Source organism: Notolabrus celidotus, chromosome 19, assembly GCF_009762535.1.
Source record: "Notolabrus celidotus isolate fNotCel1 chromosome 19, fNotCel1.pri, whole genome shotgun sequence".
NCBI lineage: Eukaryota > Metazoa > Chordata > Actinopteri > Labriformes > Labridae > Notolabrus > Notolabrus celidotus.
This window is the reverse complement of record NC_048290.1, coordinates 6,906,314-6,925,473: the sequence shown is the minus strand read 5'-3', so window position 1 is coordinate 6,925,473 and position 19,160 is coordinate 6,906,314. Positions and strand designations below refer to the sequence as shown.

At 40.9% G+C, this 19,160-nt stretch overlaps 1 protein-coding gene across 2 annotated transcripts in view; it reads left to right on the top strand.

Moving 5' to 3' along the window:
* Positions 1 to 19,160, top strand: part of si:dkeyp-72a4.1 (uncharacterized protein LOC100148058 homolog) — a 52,510-nt gene that overhangs the window by 15,762 nt on the left and 17,588 nt on the right. The window contains exon 3 of one of the 2 annotated variants that reach the window (XR_004634981.1): positions 4,249 to 5,420. Coding sequence is in view for 1 of the 2 variants with exons in the window: in XM_034710034.1 (XP_034565925.1) it covers positions 7,344 to 7,468 (125 nt within the window). In the remaining variant the exon portion in view is untranslated. Of the gene's footprint in view, positions 1 to 4,248; positions 5,421 to 7,343; positions 7,469 to 19,160 lie in introns of those variants that run through there. The other variant, XM_034710034.1, reaches the window with a different exon arrangement.

The following is a 19,160-nucleotide window of genomic DNA, read 5'->3' as shown; positions in this document are numbered from 1 at the left end:
AAATGTTTAACTCATTAAAATGTCATAAAGGACCCTCGTTTTATTCTCTGACCATTTTTTGAGCTACCATATAACAAGTCATGAGGACGGGAAACAAGCATGTGCAAAACAGATCCCAAAACAATACAGACAAAATGAGTGTTTCCACCATTGATTGATCACAAAACTAAAGAAACATATCACCTTTTTTATCTGATTTATAATTCAAATCAGATCATCAGTTTTAGTCAGATCAAAGTGTTAATATCAGCCATTTTTATTCCATTTGGACCATTTTTTTCAATTCTAATCTGATTAGAAGTGGTCATGTTAACCCACCGATTAATACCAAAACAGATTAAGATTAAACTTTAATTGGGACAGCTTTGGATACAAGTTACTCAATACAATTTAATTGTCACTAAAAAGGATTGTTTTTTTTTTTCTGTTGACTGAAAAATGAATGATGGCTTCACTCCAACCGGTGGAGCCAATCAGCCAACATCTCCATAGTAGGTTCCTGGAGCCGGGACTGATGATTCTTTTTGTCGTATCCTCCATGATGAAGGATTTTGGCCAGCCCTTGATGTCTTCCCCGAAAACAGCAGTACAACCTGACATCTGAAACCATACATGGTCGATACCCTGCTGCATGGTTTTGACACTTCTTCAACTTTTACATTTTACAAACATGTTTTCAAAATGTTGTGTTTTTGTTTGACACTCAGAGAGAAAACTGTCCCGAGCACTGAATCCTCCAGACGGACTCCAGATCATCCTGCAAACAGTAAAATGTCAGGGAACTAGAACGCCTGAATCCATATCATGTGGGAGTTGTGTGTGCACAAGGTGTTCTGTATTGGAGAGTCAATTTTAGCCGCTGTTTTCATTTCACTTGAGTGATGCACATGAACATGAACTAAGATAACCTCTCAAAAAGTATAGTGACTTAATCCTCACTAACATTGGATTTCTTTAGATTAAGCTCCAGACACAGTCATTTGGTAGATCAGCGAGTCAACCGTCCTACACTCACACTCTCTGTTTGTGCTTCGCTCCAAAGCCCCATATTGGATCACATCCTGTGTCCCATTTTCCTCTGTCACTCACACTACATTGTGTTCAGTTGCTTTAAAAGCAAAGCAGAAATTTCAAACAGAATCTCTGAGTCATTTCCCTCCAACTTCAAACATTGATGTAATACCAAGAACCTTTCTTATTTCTCCCTTATCAATACCTGACTCTGTAGGAGCCGGGGGAAGGTGAGCTTTATTGTCATATTGCTGTACACTGCTATCGATGCAAGGGGGGGATAAAATGCTAATACTGTGCTGCTATTGATCTCAGTCCGCTAACATGTAAGACACAAGAGGCAGAGCATGCCTCTAAGTGTATGCAAATACAACGTGGTCATGCTTTTCAGCAGAGTAAGAGTGGAGCATCTGAAGCTGTTATCTGATTGGAACAGTCCTTATCTTTTACAAACAGAGTGAAGCACACTCAGCCATGACACTCTGCTGTCATGGACACAAACATCAGAGCTCTCATTCACAAGCTGAGCGTGATCTGTTGTCTCCTTCCCCGGCTTTTCATTAGTGCTTCAGTGAAATGTGCTTGGTTACATAATTACATTACAATCAAAGGCAATACACGATCATTGAAGAGTTCTTATTTTCTATAACATACTTCAATTAAGTGTATTAGCTATGTACTCTCTATTTGCTTCCTGTGATGTAAGTGTGTTTTCTGATGAATTAGACAAAGCAGAGAACAACAGTAGCTTCAGACTGTTATGATGATGCATGCTTTAGTTACCTAACAGTCGGGCTGGGCGATAATTCGATAATGATAATTATTGCGATATCATTTTGCTCAATATAAATATGACAAATGTTCGATACAAATTTGATATAAATAAACCTGTAATTACACCCTCCAACCACTGGAAAGGGTGGCGCTAATGAGCCTTTAACGCAACACAACATTAGACAGAAAAAGAAGACTGCATTGAACAGCCAATCATGTTGCAGGATAAGAAGTAGGCGGGCTTAAAGATGTTTGGAGTGGAATTTAAAACCAAGCGGCACCTCCTCCCAAATGTAACTACGCGTCGCATCGACGTGATCGCAAGCCCTGTGATTGGTCGGCTCGGCTGCATTGTATTTCCCTCATTTAAAGCACTTCCGGGATCCCCGCTCATCGGCCGCACATCTGCCGTGTGTTTCATCTCCTCCTCTCTATTCTTTCCTGTAATCATGTCTGTATGATAAACAGCAACATGTATCAGCTGTAGATTAACATAACACGCTCTGAATCGCCGTGGAAAAGTAAACAGAGATCGTAGGGGAGCCAAGAACAGGCGACCCAGCTATCAGAGAGACCACACTGCCCTCAAGTGTTTCGGCAGAGAACTGCTGCGTGTCACGGACACATTGATGCACAAGTATGTGGTGCTCATGTCCGCATCGACCACTGCTGAATAGGGTCGACGCAGAAGTATAAACCAGGCTTAAGAGAGAGGTAGTAGTAGTACAGTAGTAGTAGTAGTAGTAGTAGTAGTAGTAGTAGTAGTAGTAGTAGTAGTAGTAGTAGTAGTAGTAGTAGTAGTAGTAGTAGTAGTAGCTGGAGTCTGAAACATTCACAGCAGCAGGTCATCTATGGCAGTGACTCAGAGGAACCTACGAGACAAGGGAGCCCAGGGACAGAAAGGACTATGGTTAGTAACTTTAATGGGACAAGGAGAGTTAAAGTAAGTGAGGGAGGGGGGTGAGATAGGATACCGGTATGTCAGTGTGCCAGTTCCCCCGGTAGTCTAAGCCTATAGCAGCATAACTCAGAGCTGGTCCAAGCCTGAGCCAGCTCTAACTGTAAGCTTTATCATAAAGGAAGGTTATAATATCGTGCAGCTCTAGCATTCACTTCTTATAGGTCCACATTTAACACCATCTGGGCAGAAGGTTTTCAATCTATGCAGATATGCATCCCAAAGAAAACCTATAGGACATTTGCACTGGCTGCAGACATTCTTCATACTATGTTTGATACAGATGGAAGGAGATGAGGTTGAAAATCAGCGAAATAGTCCAACTTTAAAATAAGCGATGTGCTTCTTGGAACATCTGTTATATTAGTATTTGCAGATGACTTCTCTGTGTGTCAAATATTCAACAGAAAGCATGTTTGCCTCAAACATTCTTATTTATAATGAAGAAGCCTTGATCTTAAAGTGGGTTGTCTTGCCTTGGGAGAGCAGCTGCAGTTTGTTACCATGGGGAATGGAAAATGCAGTTAGTGTACATTTAATCTCATCTGCCTACCTGGGACTGCAGCTCCTGCAAAATATTGATTGACAACAGGATATGTACCCGTCATAAGCTGAATCAATACATCACCGAGGCCATGAAAATGAAATCAATAAAATGTATGCCACGTCAGCAAGATGTCTTTGGTGTGTCCATCAAACTGAGTCATGCAGTTATGTCTCACACCTGCTGGAGAAGTGTAGAGTAAGACTGAAGTATAATTTTATGCATGTTTTGAAAGATCTGATTTTTCCTCTCCTCTCTGTAACGTAGATGCAGAAGAGCCGAGTTGTAAAAGGGATTTACTCCATCTGCATCACAGATGAGCTCTGACTTTCTCCCCCTTTTTTCTTTATGGAGGAAGATGAAGCTGCATCACTCAAAAGACTCCTTTAATTTCCATGCTTCTTGCCTTTCTGACTCTTGTCCCTCTTTTCATAATTCCAGAGCTTTTGGATTCTGAAATGCGCAATTTAATCAACACCAGGATGAAAAACCTGTCGCTGCTAAATGGAAAAGTGTGTGTGTGCTTGACCTGCCCCTGTCCACGACGTGACTGTAAGCTGTTCAGACAGATGCCTTGAGCAATAGCTGTGCGTGTGTGAGTGTGTTTGTGCATTAATGCGCCTGTGTACCTGTGACTTTGTCTAATTTCACGCTGATGAGGCTACCTGGGACATGAAGCAGCATAATGATCAAAGGGGAACCACTGACTTTGTCGGGACAAGTTTGAACTCAATGGGTGTGTTACTCAAATTTTCACACCCATGCCCAGTTTGCAAAAGCTGCTTTCCACACTACTTTAAACCAGATTATTTCACTTATACATGACACAGATTCTGAGTGGAGTGGATGAAACATACAGTATATCTCTCATGGCATATTTACTGTGAAATTTTGCATCACTGAAGATTCTCTGCAAGCACACTTATAGTTTAATATTCTCTTTCACACTTTCATATTTCAGAGAACACAGATAGAACCCCCTGCAGATCGGACTATATGGAATAAATAAGAAGGAGGAAGATAGGATTCCCTCTTTGGACTTTTTTTTTTCCAAGAAGAAAACATATTTTGATGATTTCTTATTTATTTTTTGAGGTGTCTGAACTATAAATGAATGATTTTGTGAATTAATAGAAATGTTCTGTGCTATCTAAACAGCATACTATGACCAAAGTTCCTACTTATTAGCTTCTATGACATATAAATCATACTCTTCACATATTGTCAATTATATAGAGATGTACCAGGCTTCATGGTGTTCTTTTTCTGGTATAAAAGGGGCAAGAAATTCTAAATTTTTTACAGGAATATGCCCTTACAGCTTTAGTTAAGATCAATACATGAAAGATATCCAAGACACCTCAGTTCTGTAGCCCATATGTTCAAGCTTTCAATGCTATAAGGGACCAATTATTTTAGAATGAAAAAGCAATAGACTCATAAAGCAGTGTCTATTATAGCTGACATTGATTGGTTAACATTTTTTAGTTTCTCTTTACATAGCAGCATTTCCTCATACGTTAAGATGCAATACAGAACGATACGATATAATATGTTAACAGTAATGCACACACCAATCACATCAATAAACAACATACATTGCACATTACCCAGATCTCCTGTTCTGTGTAATAGACAACACAAATAAATGAAAAACATACTAACACCATAAAGCTATTACAAAACCCCTACAACCTGAAGGAAATACAAATAAAAGTAACATTAAAGGGATATTTCAGAATTTTTGATGTGGGGTTCTATGAGTTGTATGTCACTAGTAAATGAACTAGCCACAATGGATGCCGCTAAGCTCAGCCCCTGTAAGGAGAAACTGCAGGGAGAAACAGTACGCAAGCTAGGCCACAGTTTTCTGCATATGGGGCCAAGTCTGCTATGTCATTTAGCTAATTTTGAGAGACTCAGACCCAAGCACTCATCTCGGTTTAAGTGTGCGATCTACTGAGAAATTTTGCAGCACTTTACTTTGCAATCAGGAAGTCCAATTCCAACACTTTTTTTTACAATATGACACAATACTAAATAATAAACAACATGAATTGCACATTGCCCAGATCTCTTCTATTCTTTATAGTAAACAAAAAAACAAAAAACGTCATCACACCAAAAAGTCATTTAACAACCCCTAAAAAAAAATGTAAACATTTGATTAAAGGGATACTTCAGAATTTTTGAAGCAGAGTTGTATGTCACTAGTTATTGTACTAGCCACAATGGATGCTGCTCAACTCAACCCCTTTAATGAGACACACCAGTCACAACAATAAACAACATTAATTACACAATGCCCAGATCTCTTCTATTCTTTATAATAAACAAAAAAGTGAAAAACATAATGACACCAAAAAAGTGAACTAACGACCCCTAAAACCAGATTCTCTTTTGATTAAAGGGATATTTCAGAATTTTCTAAGTGGGATTCTATGAGTTTTATTTCACTAGTAATTTTACTAGCCACAATGGATGCCACTCAGCTCAGCCCCTCTAATGAGAAAATGCCGGGAGGAACACCACGTAAGCTAGGCCCCAGTTTTCTGCAGATGGGGCCAAGTCTGCTACGTAATTTAACTAATTTTGAAGACTCAGACCCAAGCACTCATCTCAGTTTAAGTTTGCACTCTACTGAGAAATCTTGCATCAGTTTACTTTGCCATCAGAAAGTCCAATTCCAACACTTTTTTTTATGATATAATACGTTATGATACGATATTAACAGTAATGCACACACCAATTACAACAATAAACAACATGAATTGCACATTACCCAGATTTCTTATATACTATATAACAAATAAAAAAAAAGTGATGAACATAATGACACCAAAAAGTTAATAAACAACCCCTAAAACCTGAAAATAATAACATTTGATTAAAGGGATATTTCAGAAATTTTGAAGTGCGGTTCTATGAGTTGTATGTCACTCGCAATTTTACTAGCCACAATTGATTCTGCTCAGCTCAGCCCCTTTTTAATGAGAAAAACCCAGGAGGAACACCACGCAAGCTAGGTGATAGTTTTCTGCAGATGGGGCCAAGTCTGCTATGTCATTTAGCTAATTTTGAGAGACTCGGACCCAAGCACTCCTCTCGGTTTAAGTGTACACTCTACTAAGAAATTTTGCAGCACTTTACTTTGCCATCAGGAAATCAAATTCCAACACTTTTCATTCACAGTCAATAATGCATAAGAATCAATTAAGCTCCCTGTTGGTTAAAACTGTTTCCATAGCATAGGTTTTTTAACTTCTTGTCATGTTGACATATCTTTGCGTTTTACTTAAACAACAACCATACTCTACAAACAAATCATCCCTGCACCAGAAGAGGAGCTTGATCTTCCCAGAATATTGTGATGAATGTAAAAAATGTTGACTGTCAGAATTTTCATTTGTACTCTGAGCCAACAGAGAACACCTGAGATGCTAATAAAGGTTCAGTACACGACACGGATCTGTAATGAAACTCTTGTATTAAGCTCTGCGGTGATGGATGCAGTCACCGTGTCTCTGTAACAGTATAACCCATGTGTGAGAAGTGATGGGTTGCATTTATCTGTGTGAACAAAGCATATGTATTGCTTTCCTGAGATTTATGTCAGCTCATCATTGGAGATGCGGGAGAATCCAATTTACGCCTGTCTTCTTGTTTTATATTTCGGCTTTCTTCACCTGACATCTGCAGAATGATTGAAGTGAAAAAGTAGAAAACATGCAGTATACATTACCTCTCCGGTGACATTTCCAATTAAGAAAAGATTCCTTGAGTTCTCAGAGTGAAACTGTTATTTTCTGGATGTGAAAAGCTTTTGTTTTTTACGGAGAGAAAGAATCCCTACAACAAAAACTCCTCCTGTCCACTTTCTTCTTCTTTGCCTTCTTCATTCTTCATTATTGGGATATCACTTTTGAAACTATCACTCCTCATTTAAATCTATAACCAAGTCAGATCCGTAGTTCCTTTTTTATTTTCTCATTCCTTCTGTCTTTTATCTTCTTCCAAACCTAAAAATGTGATTTTTTTTTTTTTCTCTCTTTCTAGACGTGAGGTGTCCATCAAGACACTGGATGACACGCGGTCACTCCTATGAAGAGCAAACTGCGTGGAACCCGAAGTACTGCGTGGTAGCTGACTGTCAGATGCTGCTTCTGAATGAGGAGGAGGTGGTGAGAGCGGACAGTACAATCTCCTGTCTGTCATGTCCTTCTGTGTCACCATTGTGTTTCTTGTCTGTTCATCTTCTCTTTCCTTTTGGCCCTTGTCAGTTCATTTGCTAAGGCTGCGTAGCTCTTTCTCATCCAGCCATTGTTTCTCCACATAGATTTATATTCTTTTACAAATCTTAAATTCATTTTAAAATCTAGCCCTTTCACATTTTATTTGAATATCCCATTTCTTCAGTCCCAGCTGGTTGACTTATCAGTATTTCATTGCAGGGGTCAGGCTTGATTTAAAGTAAAATGTCGTGCTCTGACATCTTCAAACCATGAAATGCAGATTTTTATGGATTTCGTTTAAAAAGTTATACCAATTAACATAAGCAGTTGTTTGCTTAATTGCAGTCAAGTGTTGAGGTCCTTTCACCAAACCTTGAGTCTAAAGGTGCATTTCAACCAAGAGTTCTGGGGTCTTTTAGCCCCCAGAACTACTTTACCCAGAACTAAAAGGTTCCTGTTCCCCCATTGTTGTCTGCGTTTCGACCTGAAGTCCCGGATAGATTGTGCAAATCCGTCCAGTGTCATATGGAGAAAATAAAAAGTAAATGTACTACACCACCAGACCAGTAGAGGGCAGTAAAACAAAGACTAATGCCATTCATCACAGATGACACCATAGAAGCAGACGGACAGGCAGGTATCATTATGAGCAACACAACAGTTAGCCTGTTAGCATGAAGAGACCATGCTACATTGCATCGCAAATGCATTCTCTGAATTAACACTTCAGAGGAGATAAGCGCGAGTAGCAAAGACGTTTCAACACGACTTTGAAATGGTTTTTAACTCTAAAGCTGTGGCAGAGATCGGCCGGTGTTTTGGTTTAATAAGCGACCCTGTTAACTGGAGATTTTCAGCCGGATGGATCTCTCACAAACGTCTTTAGACGATCATTAAATATCTGATGAGGATATTTTTAAATCTTAATAAAAAACTAAACTAGATGCATTCCCAGGAACTCCCTCTGTGTTTCAAGCACAGGATATTTGCCCTTACCCACTGATATCAACAACTTTATCAGTGTAACTGATGAAATACACCAAGTTGTCATACTTGCAAGTTTGTACCAGACCAATATCAGAACCTAAAAACACCTATGTAGAAACACCTGCTCCTGAGTTAATCCTGTGTTGTGTGAGAATTCAGGCTTCATTTACATTCCCCTCAGCAGAGACCCCCAGCAGCCAGGTTATGCAGAGTGAGCTGAGTCGGGCTCTTTGGCTCTGTTGTTTTCATTAGTGTCACGCTGGATTATGCAGGTGTCTGTGAGATTAGAGGTGTTGTTGTTAGGAACAAATCAGGAGTCAGCTGGGTAATCAGAATTACATTCTGCAGTATCCTACTCTTGCTTTAACAGCTTTGTGTGAACTCGTGTTTCTACTATACACCTACAAAACCAAGCACTTTTATCTTATGTCTTCTACACAGCAATATCACTTCATGTTTTATTCACCACACAAAGCACAATTGTTCAGTTGTGAAAAAAGTTTATTCTTTATTGATTTGAAAATTTTACCTCAGACTAGTCCGTCCATCCATCTTCCTATGCTTATCTGGGTCCGGATACCGAGGCGTTCCCAGGCCAGCTGAAAGATATAATCTCGCCAGCGTGTCCTGGGTCTTCCCAGTGTCCTCCTCCCAGACGGACATGCCCGAAACACCTCCCCAGGGAGACGTCCGGGAGGCATCCTGACCAGATGCCCGAACCACCTCATCTGGCTCCTCTCAATGCGGAGGAGCAGTGGCTCTACTTTAAGCCTCTCCCGGATGTCTGAGCTCCTCACCCTATCTCTAAGGCTGAGCCTAGACACCCTGCGGTGAAAGCTCATTTTGGCAGCTTGTATACGCGATCTTGTTCTTTCGGACACTACCCACAACTCTTGACCATAGGTGAGGGTTGGAACGTAGATTGACCGGTAAATTGAGAGGTTTGCCTTCTGGCTCAGCTCCCTCTTCACCACGACAGACCAGTACAGTGTCCACATCACTGCAGACGCTGCCCCGATCTGTGTGTCAATCTTGCGCTCCCTCTTTCCCTCACTCGTGACCAAGACTCCTCTGCTTGGGGTAAAGACTGTCCTCTGACCCGGAGTGTGCAAGCCACCCTTTTCAGACTGAGCACCATGCCCTCAGACTTGGAGGTGCTGAACTCAGACCAGTCAGCTACTCCTATCTATTTGTTCATCACCCTCAACATTTTTAGCCAGTTCTGCAAGCACCTCCTGCCATTGATGCAAATAAATCCTGCATTATACGTGCATGCACATAGATGTTCGTGGCTGAGCTTGACCAAATGCATGCACTCATGGGCAGCACAAAATAATATTTGACATTTTATTGCAGACTTTTGCAAAGGATGTATAAAGACGACCTGCAGGGCATCCCATCATGTGCAGTTGCGACTTATACCACTATCTGAAAATCAGCTGTTGCCTTGAGGCTGATTTTCTAACTCCCCTTCTTTCATTTTTATGTACTCCACACTATAACCAGCACAGAACACTGCCACCCTTAGGAAACAAGCACCTTGTGAAAGAACACAGGCATAAGTGCGGTTTCAAAGTCACAAAGGCATCTAGATAAGGCTTAGTTATTTAGTTTGCAGAACCTTGCATGACTGTCTAAACTACATTGAAAACTGTTCCTCAGATTTTCCTTTTTCTGTGAGTACTGAGGTGTGCCGTGTTGAAATAAGGCTGTAATTGCAGGGAGGAATTATTTGAATCGACCCATTGGCAGCCTTTCCACCAGAGTGCTTTTTAGTTTCCCGGCAGCAAAGAACAACAGCTTTTAAATGCCTCCATCTGGAGACTTAGACTGTGAAAGGTCACCTGTGGCAGTGCTGGGATTCTTTGATGTCAGCAAACTGTGGTTCTAAACAGCGGCACAGTCTCAAGATAAACGCGTGTTAGCAGAGCGGCGGGTCAGAGCATTTGAATGAGCAATCACATAGGACAGGTTCAACATGTTTGTGCACTTAGAAGGGACATTTTAGTGACTCTTCATCCTCTGACAGAAAGGTGGAAACACATTCTTGGTCCTGAGGTGAGTAATACAAAGTGAACACAAAATAATGCATCTTAAGAATCACGTAGCCCTCTTTACTTTAGCTTTTGTTCCATGTTTGTTTATGCAGCATTATCAGTCACTAAAAAGTCATAGAAAAAATCCAGATGAAGCCTTTAACATCTTTTTAAAATCCCTTTTTTATTAATGTTTCACTGGGCCGTAATAAATATCAAGGCTTACAATACATAATACATTAATACAGTATGTGAGAAAACAGTGGGGGCTTTGAAATACACAAATAATTCAGATTATGCAACAAATCAAAGATGAGAACAGTTTGAAATGCCCGTTTGCTTCGATGTGTGAAGCTGAGATGCTTTTCATTTCTTGCTGAACTTTTAACGCAATTGCAAAATCAATCATTTTGGCACTTTGAACACTTCTTTTTTTCTACATTATTACATTAGTCACAACATTTCAATAGTTAATCACAAAGTTTATAATTTTGGACCTTAATCTTATCGTAAATGACAGCCTCAAGTTATTGTGTTTAATAGAAATATAAGTAAAACATGGACTGTATAAAACGTAGGCTCGTGATGTCCCCAACTTGTTTCTGGAAAGGCGCTATAAAGCCCAAAGATGGCACTCTCAGTATTGGAAATGCTGATCCCAACTTCAGGCTAATTAGCCCATGCAGTGAATGCCACTACAGAGTCATGTCTACTTTTAATGCAGTGCCGCCAGAGGGCCTGAAGATCACGGCCATCCAGTATTAGTTTTCAGCCCTGTCCCTTTTTTACTGAGATTGCTTCAGATTCTCTGAATTTTTGATATTTCATACTGTAGATGATGAAACCCCAAGTTCTTTGAAATTTTACTCTGAGGAATATCATTCTGAAACTGTTGAACTGTCTGTTCACTCGAGTGCATTCCAGAGCCTCTCTGGAATGCCTTTTTATACTCAGTCCTGTTACTAACCTGTTTCAATTGAAACTAGTCAGGAGATGTTCCTGAAGTGTTTTTTTTTTTTTAACATTATGTAACCTTTTCAGTGTTTTTCTCTCTGCTCCAACTTGTGTGAAACATTTTGCAGGCTTCCAATTTAAAATCCGAATTTATTTTCATAAAACAATATATTTTTTTAGATTTAAATAACATCAATATATCATATTGATATATAATATAATATAATCTATTTTCATAATTTTCTGTTAAATATAGGGTCCAAATGATCGCCTTGGCAAACCATCAACATCTAGTTTCATTACCATTCACACAATGTCGCAACTTTTTGGGAATTCAGGTGTTAAAGGTGACATATCATATATTTTTTCATCAATATATATTGGTCTAAGAGGTCCCCAAAACATGTCTTTAAAGTTTATGCTCAAAAAAACACTTTGAAATCAGATTTTGGCATGCCTGAAAAGCCCTCTTCTTCAGTCCTCCTCAGAACACTCTGTTTTCTCTCTGACCACGCCCCCTCCGGAAGTGGATGTGCCTCGGCTGTCCAGCACGTTGATCTAATGTTTACATGTTGGCTGAATATACACGGCTGCTCAGAGATCACGTTACTTCAACCCTCTGAATCTGATCCAGAATCTGATCCTGACGGAGAGGCGCCTGTAGCAGGACCTTTCTGAAGGATTGGTCACAGATTTAGTGTTTCTTGTTGTTTTATTTATCAGTATGTAGACGTGTGTCTTGGTACACAGCTACAGCTACAGCTATGAACATGTAGCTATGTGGCTATGCTAATTAGCGCTAGCACTTATCCATGATAAATAAAATTCATCCACTAGATCTTCAAATCTGCAGACGTGGGGAGTAAAACCGACCTTTGTGTTTATTAAGACAGCCTACAACTAGCATGCCTCCCTCCTAAGCTCCTTGTTAGCACACATTTGTGCAGGTAATGAAAAACGGAGGAGGGATTCAGTATTATTTTATACAGGCTATGGGCTGAACAAGCTCTGAGCTCTGACCTCCGTGACAGACCGGATATTGTTGTTACGTAACAAAAACACGGAAGTCTGAAATGGCTCGTTTCACACAAATTTACAGAAAGGTGTAGAAATCAAAACGGGCAGAATGGATTTTTTTCATTCTCGGGGGGTTTGTAGACATATTTCAGGTAGAGAACCATTAAAAAGTCAATTTTGCATGATATGTCACCTTTTAATACAGTGAATCATTTAGCATTTTGGGCCAGCCTCAAGTGGACCTTCAGGGAACTGCAGTTTTACACACTTCCACATTGGCTTGACTTTTTTGTAGGTTGCCACTTGGAGTTCAATTGAATCTTAATTTATAATAAATTAACACTTTTTTCTTCTTCATTCACTCTGTATTAGTATATCATTTTCCTGTATATTGCTTCATTGTATTCCACCCCATACAAACACTGTAGTAAACATAATTGGTCAAAAGTGAGAGGAAAGCTGATTCATTGTGTTCAGAAACACCATAATAGTCCCAGTGCAAAGGTTTGATTGATTTTTGGATGTGAAGTTTGAGTTGTTGCTCTGGGGGTTTCAGCAAAGAGTCATTTTTTTTATTCCTTTGTTTCTGCCTTTTTGTTTTATTGTGTTTTTCTCACTTTAGATTGTTTTTATTTATTTGTCTTCATCCCTCTGCAGTCAGCTTTTCTCTTGAGCCTTGACTGCTGTTTTCATCCTGACATTCATGGCCTACTTACTCTCTCAGAGACACACAGAATGAAAATGCAGCATAAAGTGCAGCATCACTGTGAACAGCTGATGCTGATGTTGTCTTTTGTGAAAAAATGTTTGCTAAATAAAAGACTTTGGCACCATTCGCTGGAGAAAATAAGGGCTTCAGCCATTCGCACAAGTAACTCTGCATTTCAATCTTAAAAAACATCATAAACACAAAGGAATACTCAATCTCAGAGAGCGATTGAAGACTGAAAGAGGTGATAACGATCTCTGCATTCAGCTGCTGTGGCTCATATCTTCAGGGCTGCTGTATCAAAGTCATACAAATGAAAGAAAGGTGCGATTCTGGAGGGGTTTCCAAGGTTTTGACTTTTCTTATTTTCACCTTCAGTGTGATGTGAAACCTTCATGTTTTTTCCTCATAGTCCCAAGAATCACACTGTACAAGATCACTACTTTCATTTACACTTCTAAAGTTGCACATGGCCGCCTGCAGGGGGAGCTCTTCATCAAAGACAGAGGGGTTCTTTTTATGCTGGTGTCAACACTCAGTTGTACTAGGTTAAGGACACCTGGAGGGCCTCATGGACTTCAAATGTAGTTGTAATGCAGGTTAGCATCCCGTTTTGCATCACAGACTGACTCTAATCAGTAATATTACCATAATAAATTAGCAGGGAGTAAAAATGAGGGCTGAGGGTGGTTGATTATTTTAGTAAATTAGTATTCCATCGTTTATTCTGGCAATTAATCGAGCAATCAAATAAGAAATTTTGCGTTCTCAGTTTTTTTTTCTTCTCCATTAAATGTATTTTTGCCTTTACTTCTGTTCTCAGACTGATAAAGGGTTATCCTATCTTGTCTTATTACTATGCCTGAATAAGTATACTTTGTTTAGTAATCTGGCTAATGAACATTTACTTATTTTACACCATCATACTAAAATTATACAGGAATATAATATCCGTAAAACAGTTTAATGATAGTTGTTAAAACAGATAGCAGTGTGTGCGCATGCATACCCTGGCCACCCCTACCTATGTCATTTTCCCGTTTGTGCCACCCCAGTCTAAAAAATCTGGACACACCCCTGCAAAGAGTACAGGTAAAAGGGTTCAGGACTTGGATGCTGTCCCAAAAAGACTGGACTTGCTGCTGCTCGTACGTTTCTTTGTGAGCAATGAAGCTGAAAACACAGAAGTGTAGAATTATTATTAATAATAATAATAATACAATTAAAAAATGTTATAATAATAATAATAAAACATTATACTATTAAAAATGATTATAATAATAATACTTTTGAAGGATAAAATAATATTTAAAAAGGTTAAAATAATAACAGAAATAATAATATTAGTAATAATATTAAAAGGTTATAATAATCATAATAATAGTGATAGTAATAGTAATAATATTAATTTAATATAGAAAACAGGGTTCCAATGTAGCCGTATATTTTACCTTAACTTTGCAACAACTAATGGTTTGTGTGTTGAAAACCCTTTTACGTACAGTGTTTTTATGAGAAGTTTTATAATGCCCAATTTTGTGCATTCCTTCTGTAACAAAACCATTCTCACCCTGATCCTAGGGTTAGGGTTGTGATTAGGATTAGGGTTAGGGTTGTGCTTAGGGTTAGTATTAGGGTTATGATTAGGATTAGGGTTGTGGTTAGGGTTAGGGTTGGGGTTATGATTAGGGTTAGGGTTATGATTAGGGTTAGGATTAGGGTTAGGATTAGGGTTAGGGTTAGGGATATGATTATGGTTAGGGTTAGGATTAGGGTTAGGGCTGTGATTAGGGTTAAGGTTAGGGTTAGGGATATGATTAAGGTAAGGGGTTAGGGTTAGGGTTGGGGTTAGAGTTGGGATGAGGGTTAGGATTTGGGTTAGGGTTAGGGTCTGGGTTGAGGTTAAGGTTAGGATTTGGGTTGGGGTTAGTGTTAGGATTAGGGTTGGGGTTAGGGTTAGGGTTAGGATTAGGCTTGGGGTTAGGGTTGGGGTTAGGGTTAGGGTTAGGATTAGGGTTAGGATTAGGGTTGGGGTTAGGGTTAGGATTTGGGTTGGGGTTAGGATTTGGGTTGGGGTTAGGGTTAGTATTAGGGTTGGGGTTAGGGTTGGGGTTAGGGTTAGGATTTGGGTTAGGGTTAGGATTATGATTAGGGTTAGGATTGGGGTTAGGGTTGGGGTTAGGGTTAGGATTAGGGTTAGGGTTAGGATTAGGGTTAGGATTAGGGTTGGGGTTAGGATTAGGATTAGGGTTAGGATCTGGGTTGGGGTTAGGGTTAGGATTTGGGTAAGGGTTGGGCTTAGTATTAGGGTTGGGGTTAGGGTTGGGGTTAGGATTTGGGTTAGGGTTAGGATTAGGATTTGGGTTAGGGTTAGGATTAGGGTTAGGGTTGGGGTTAGGGTTAGGGTTAGGATTTGGGTTAGGGTTAGGATTAGGGTTAGGGTTGGGGTTAGGGTTAGGATTAGGGTTAGGGTTAGGATTAGGGTTGGGGTTAGGGTTAGGATTTGGGTTGGGGTTAGGATTTGGGTTGGGGTTAGGGTTAGTATTAGGGTTGGGGTTAGGATTTGGGTTAGGATTTGGGTTAGGGTTGGGGTTAGGATTTGGGTTAGGGTTAGGATTAGGATTTAGGTTAGGGTTAGGATTAGGGTTAGGGTTGGGGTTAGGGTTAGGGTTAGGATTTGGGTTAGGGTTAGGATTAGGGTTAGGGTTGGGGTTAGGGTTAGGATTAGGGTTAGGGTTAGGATTAGGGTTGGGGTTAGGGTTAGGATTTGGGTTGGGGTTAGGATTTGGGTTGGGGTTAGGGTTAGTATTAGGATTGGGGTTAGGATTTGGGTTAGGATTTGGGTTAGGGTTGGGGTTAGGGTTGGGGTTAGGATTATGGTTGGGGTTAGGGTTAGCATTTGGGTTAGGGTTAGGGTTAGGGTTGGGGTTAGGGTTAGGGTTAGGATTTGGGTTGGGGTTAGGGTTAGGGTTGGGGTTAGGGTTGGGGTTAGGGTTGGGGTTAGGGTTAGGGTTAGGATTTGGGTTGGGGTTAGGGTTAGGGTTGGGGTTAGGGTTGGGGTTAGGGTTAGGATTAGGGTTAGGTTTAGGCTTAGGGTTGGGGTTAGGGTTGGGGTTCGGGTTAGGGTTCGGGTTACAGTTAGGGTTAGGGTTAGGATTAGGGTTAGGGTTAGGATTAGGGTTAGGGTTGGGGTTGGGGTTGGGGTTAGGATTAGGGTTGGGGTTAGGGTTAGGATTAGGGTTGGGGTTAGGTTTAGGATTAGGGTTAGGGTTGGGGTTAGGATTAGGGTTAGGGTTAGGATTAGGGTTAGGGTTCGGGTCAGGATTAGGGTTAGGGTTAGGGTTAGGGTTGGGGTTGGGGTTAGGGTTGGGGTTAGGATTAGGTTTAGGGTTAGGATTGGGGTTAGGGCTAGGGTTAGGGTTGGGATTAGGGTTGGGGTTAGGATTAGGGTTGGGGTTAGGGTTAGGATTAGGGTTGGGGTTAGGGTTAGGGTTAGGATTAGGGTTAGGGTTAGGGTTAGGGTTGGGGTTAGGATTAGGGTTAGGATTAGGGTTAGGGTTAGGGTTAGGGTTAGGGACCAGAACCAAACTTAAGCAAACAGAACCAAAACCAAACACATGCAAACAGAACCAGAACCAAACTCAAGCAAACAGAACCAGAACCAAACCCAACCAGAACCGAACCAGACCCGAACCAGAACCGAACCAGAACCGAGCCAGAACCGAACCAAAACCGAACCAGAACCGTACTAGAACCGTACCGAACCTGAACCGAATTCAAGCAAACAGAACCAGAACCGAACCAGAACCGAACCAGAACCGAACCAGAACCGAACCAGAACAGAACCAGAACCGTACCGAACCAGAACCATACCAGAACCGTACCAGAACCTAACTAGAACCGAACCAGAACCGTACCTGAACCATACCGAACCAGAACCGAACCAGAACCAGAAACAAACCGAACCAGAACCGAACCGAACTAGAACCATACCAGAACCGTACCAGAACCTAACTAGAACCGAACCAGAACCGTACCTGAACCATACCGAACCAGAACCGAACCAGAACCGAACCAGAACCGTATCGAACCAGAACCAAACAGAACCAGAAACAAACCGAACCAGAACCGAACCAGAACTGAACCGAACTAGAACCATACCAGAACCGTACCAGAACCGAACCAGAACCGAACCAGAACCGTACCTGAACCGTACCGAACCAGAACCGAACCAGAATCGAACTAGAAACATACCAGAACCGTACCGAACCAGAACCAAACTCAAGCAAATAGAACCAGAACCAAACCGAACCAGAACCGAACCAGAACTTAACCAGAACCGAACCAGAACCAAACTGACCTAGAACCATACCAGAACCGTACCAGAACCATACCAGAATTGTTCCGAACCAGAATCGAACTCAAGCAAACAGAACCAGAACCTAACCGAACTCAAGCAAACAGAACCAGAACCGAACCAAACTCAAGCAAACAGAACCAGAACCAAACTGAAGCTAACATTATTAATGTCCTCAGGTTCCGCATTGAGAAAAATCTGAGGCCTCAGCTTGGATGGGCTGATCCGATTTCTCCTCTCAGTGAGTATTTGCCCGGTCTTCAAAAAGACTCTCTCTGAAGGAACAGATGTAGCCACGATACACAGCCTCCCCTCCATCACCTGTATCCTATATCCTCACATGTGATTGGCCGTATGGCCGCCATGCTGACCAATGAAAACAAAGTTCTGCTGTGAGCAGAGCTGGGGCTGAGCACTGTGAGAGCTGAGCAGTGAAAGGAAAAAACTGGGAGCCGCCTCTCTCTCGATGCGAGCCGGCTCTTCTGATTCACTATAAAGCATCGGCTCTCAGAGCCGCAGCTTTTGATCATGACACATCACTAATGTGCTTAATCTGTGTTACAATTATGAGGGGTCCTTGGACAATTTTCTCACTTGTAAGGGGTCCCTGGCTCCAAAAAGTTTGAGAACCCCTGCTCTAGCTATTGGAGTGCAAACTCCCGATAGTGAAAACAAACGGAACAAAAAGAGCGACACAGCTGCACAGAAACTCCTAGACTCCTAGACTACATGTCTTTTCAATGTAGACTTCCACTGAGAGGAACATATTAGACTATTTAGGAGCTAAATTTAGACTGTCATACCATCTTGATCATCAATGAAAATGTCCTGGAAATGTCCTGGAAAATGATCTCTGGAAAAGAGTGGGAACCCTGAGAAAATAAATATGTAGAGAAGAGAAAAAAATATAAGAACAATAATAAAAGTACAATAAAATAGATGTGCTGGAGAAAAGCTGCTCTTTTGTCTCCTTTTGTTTCTGAGGCATTAAGACGTCTTTAGATCATTTGTCACAGACTTTTCTTGGCATAATCAGAATGGTCTACTTCTAAAGTAGAGAGCTACAATTAGGCCACAGGTTATTCTCCAATCCCCTGTTCAGTTTAGTTCCAGTAACTCAGATATCCCAGCCCTCGCTGTATTACAAATTTAACCTCCTGACAGAGTTGTTTCAGGGAAAAGTGAGACCCAACTTACATCTCATTCTGCTTCATCAATACGACTCAGAGCACCAGACTTTGTCTCCACACCAGAGACAGCTGTCCTTAAACCCAGGAGGCAAGTAAAGAGGTGAGGATAAGAGCTCCAGAGATAAACAGACGGACGTGGAAACAGGGACAGAGAAAGTAAGCCGCATCGAGCAGAGCGGTGTGAGGATGTTCGATAAGCCATTATCAGTCCTCATGGAGGACATCAGGCCCTTTTTTCTTTCACCCTGTGGCCATCCTTTCCTCCTTTGTGTGTTTAATCTATTGGAGGCAAACATTCTGTATGCAAGCTATAGGACGATACAGGCTGACACAGACTGATGTGCTGCTAATGTCTGCTCTGTTTTTATCCAACGACCTCTCATTAATCAGA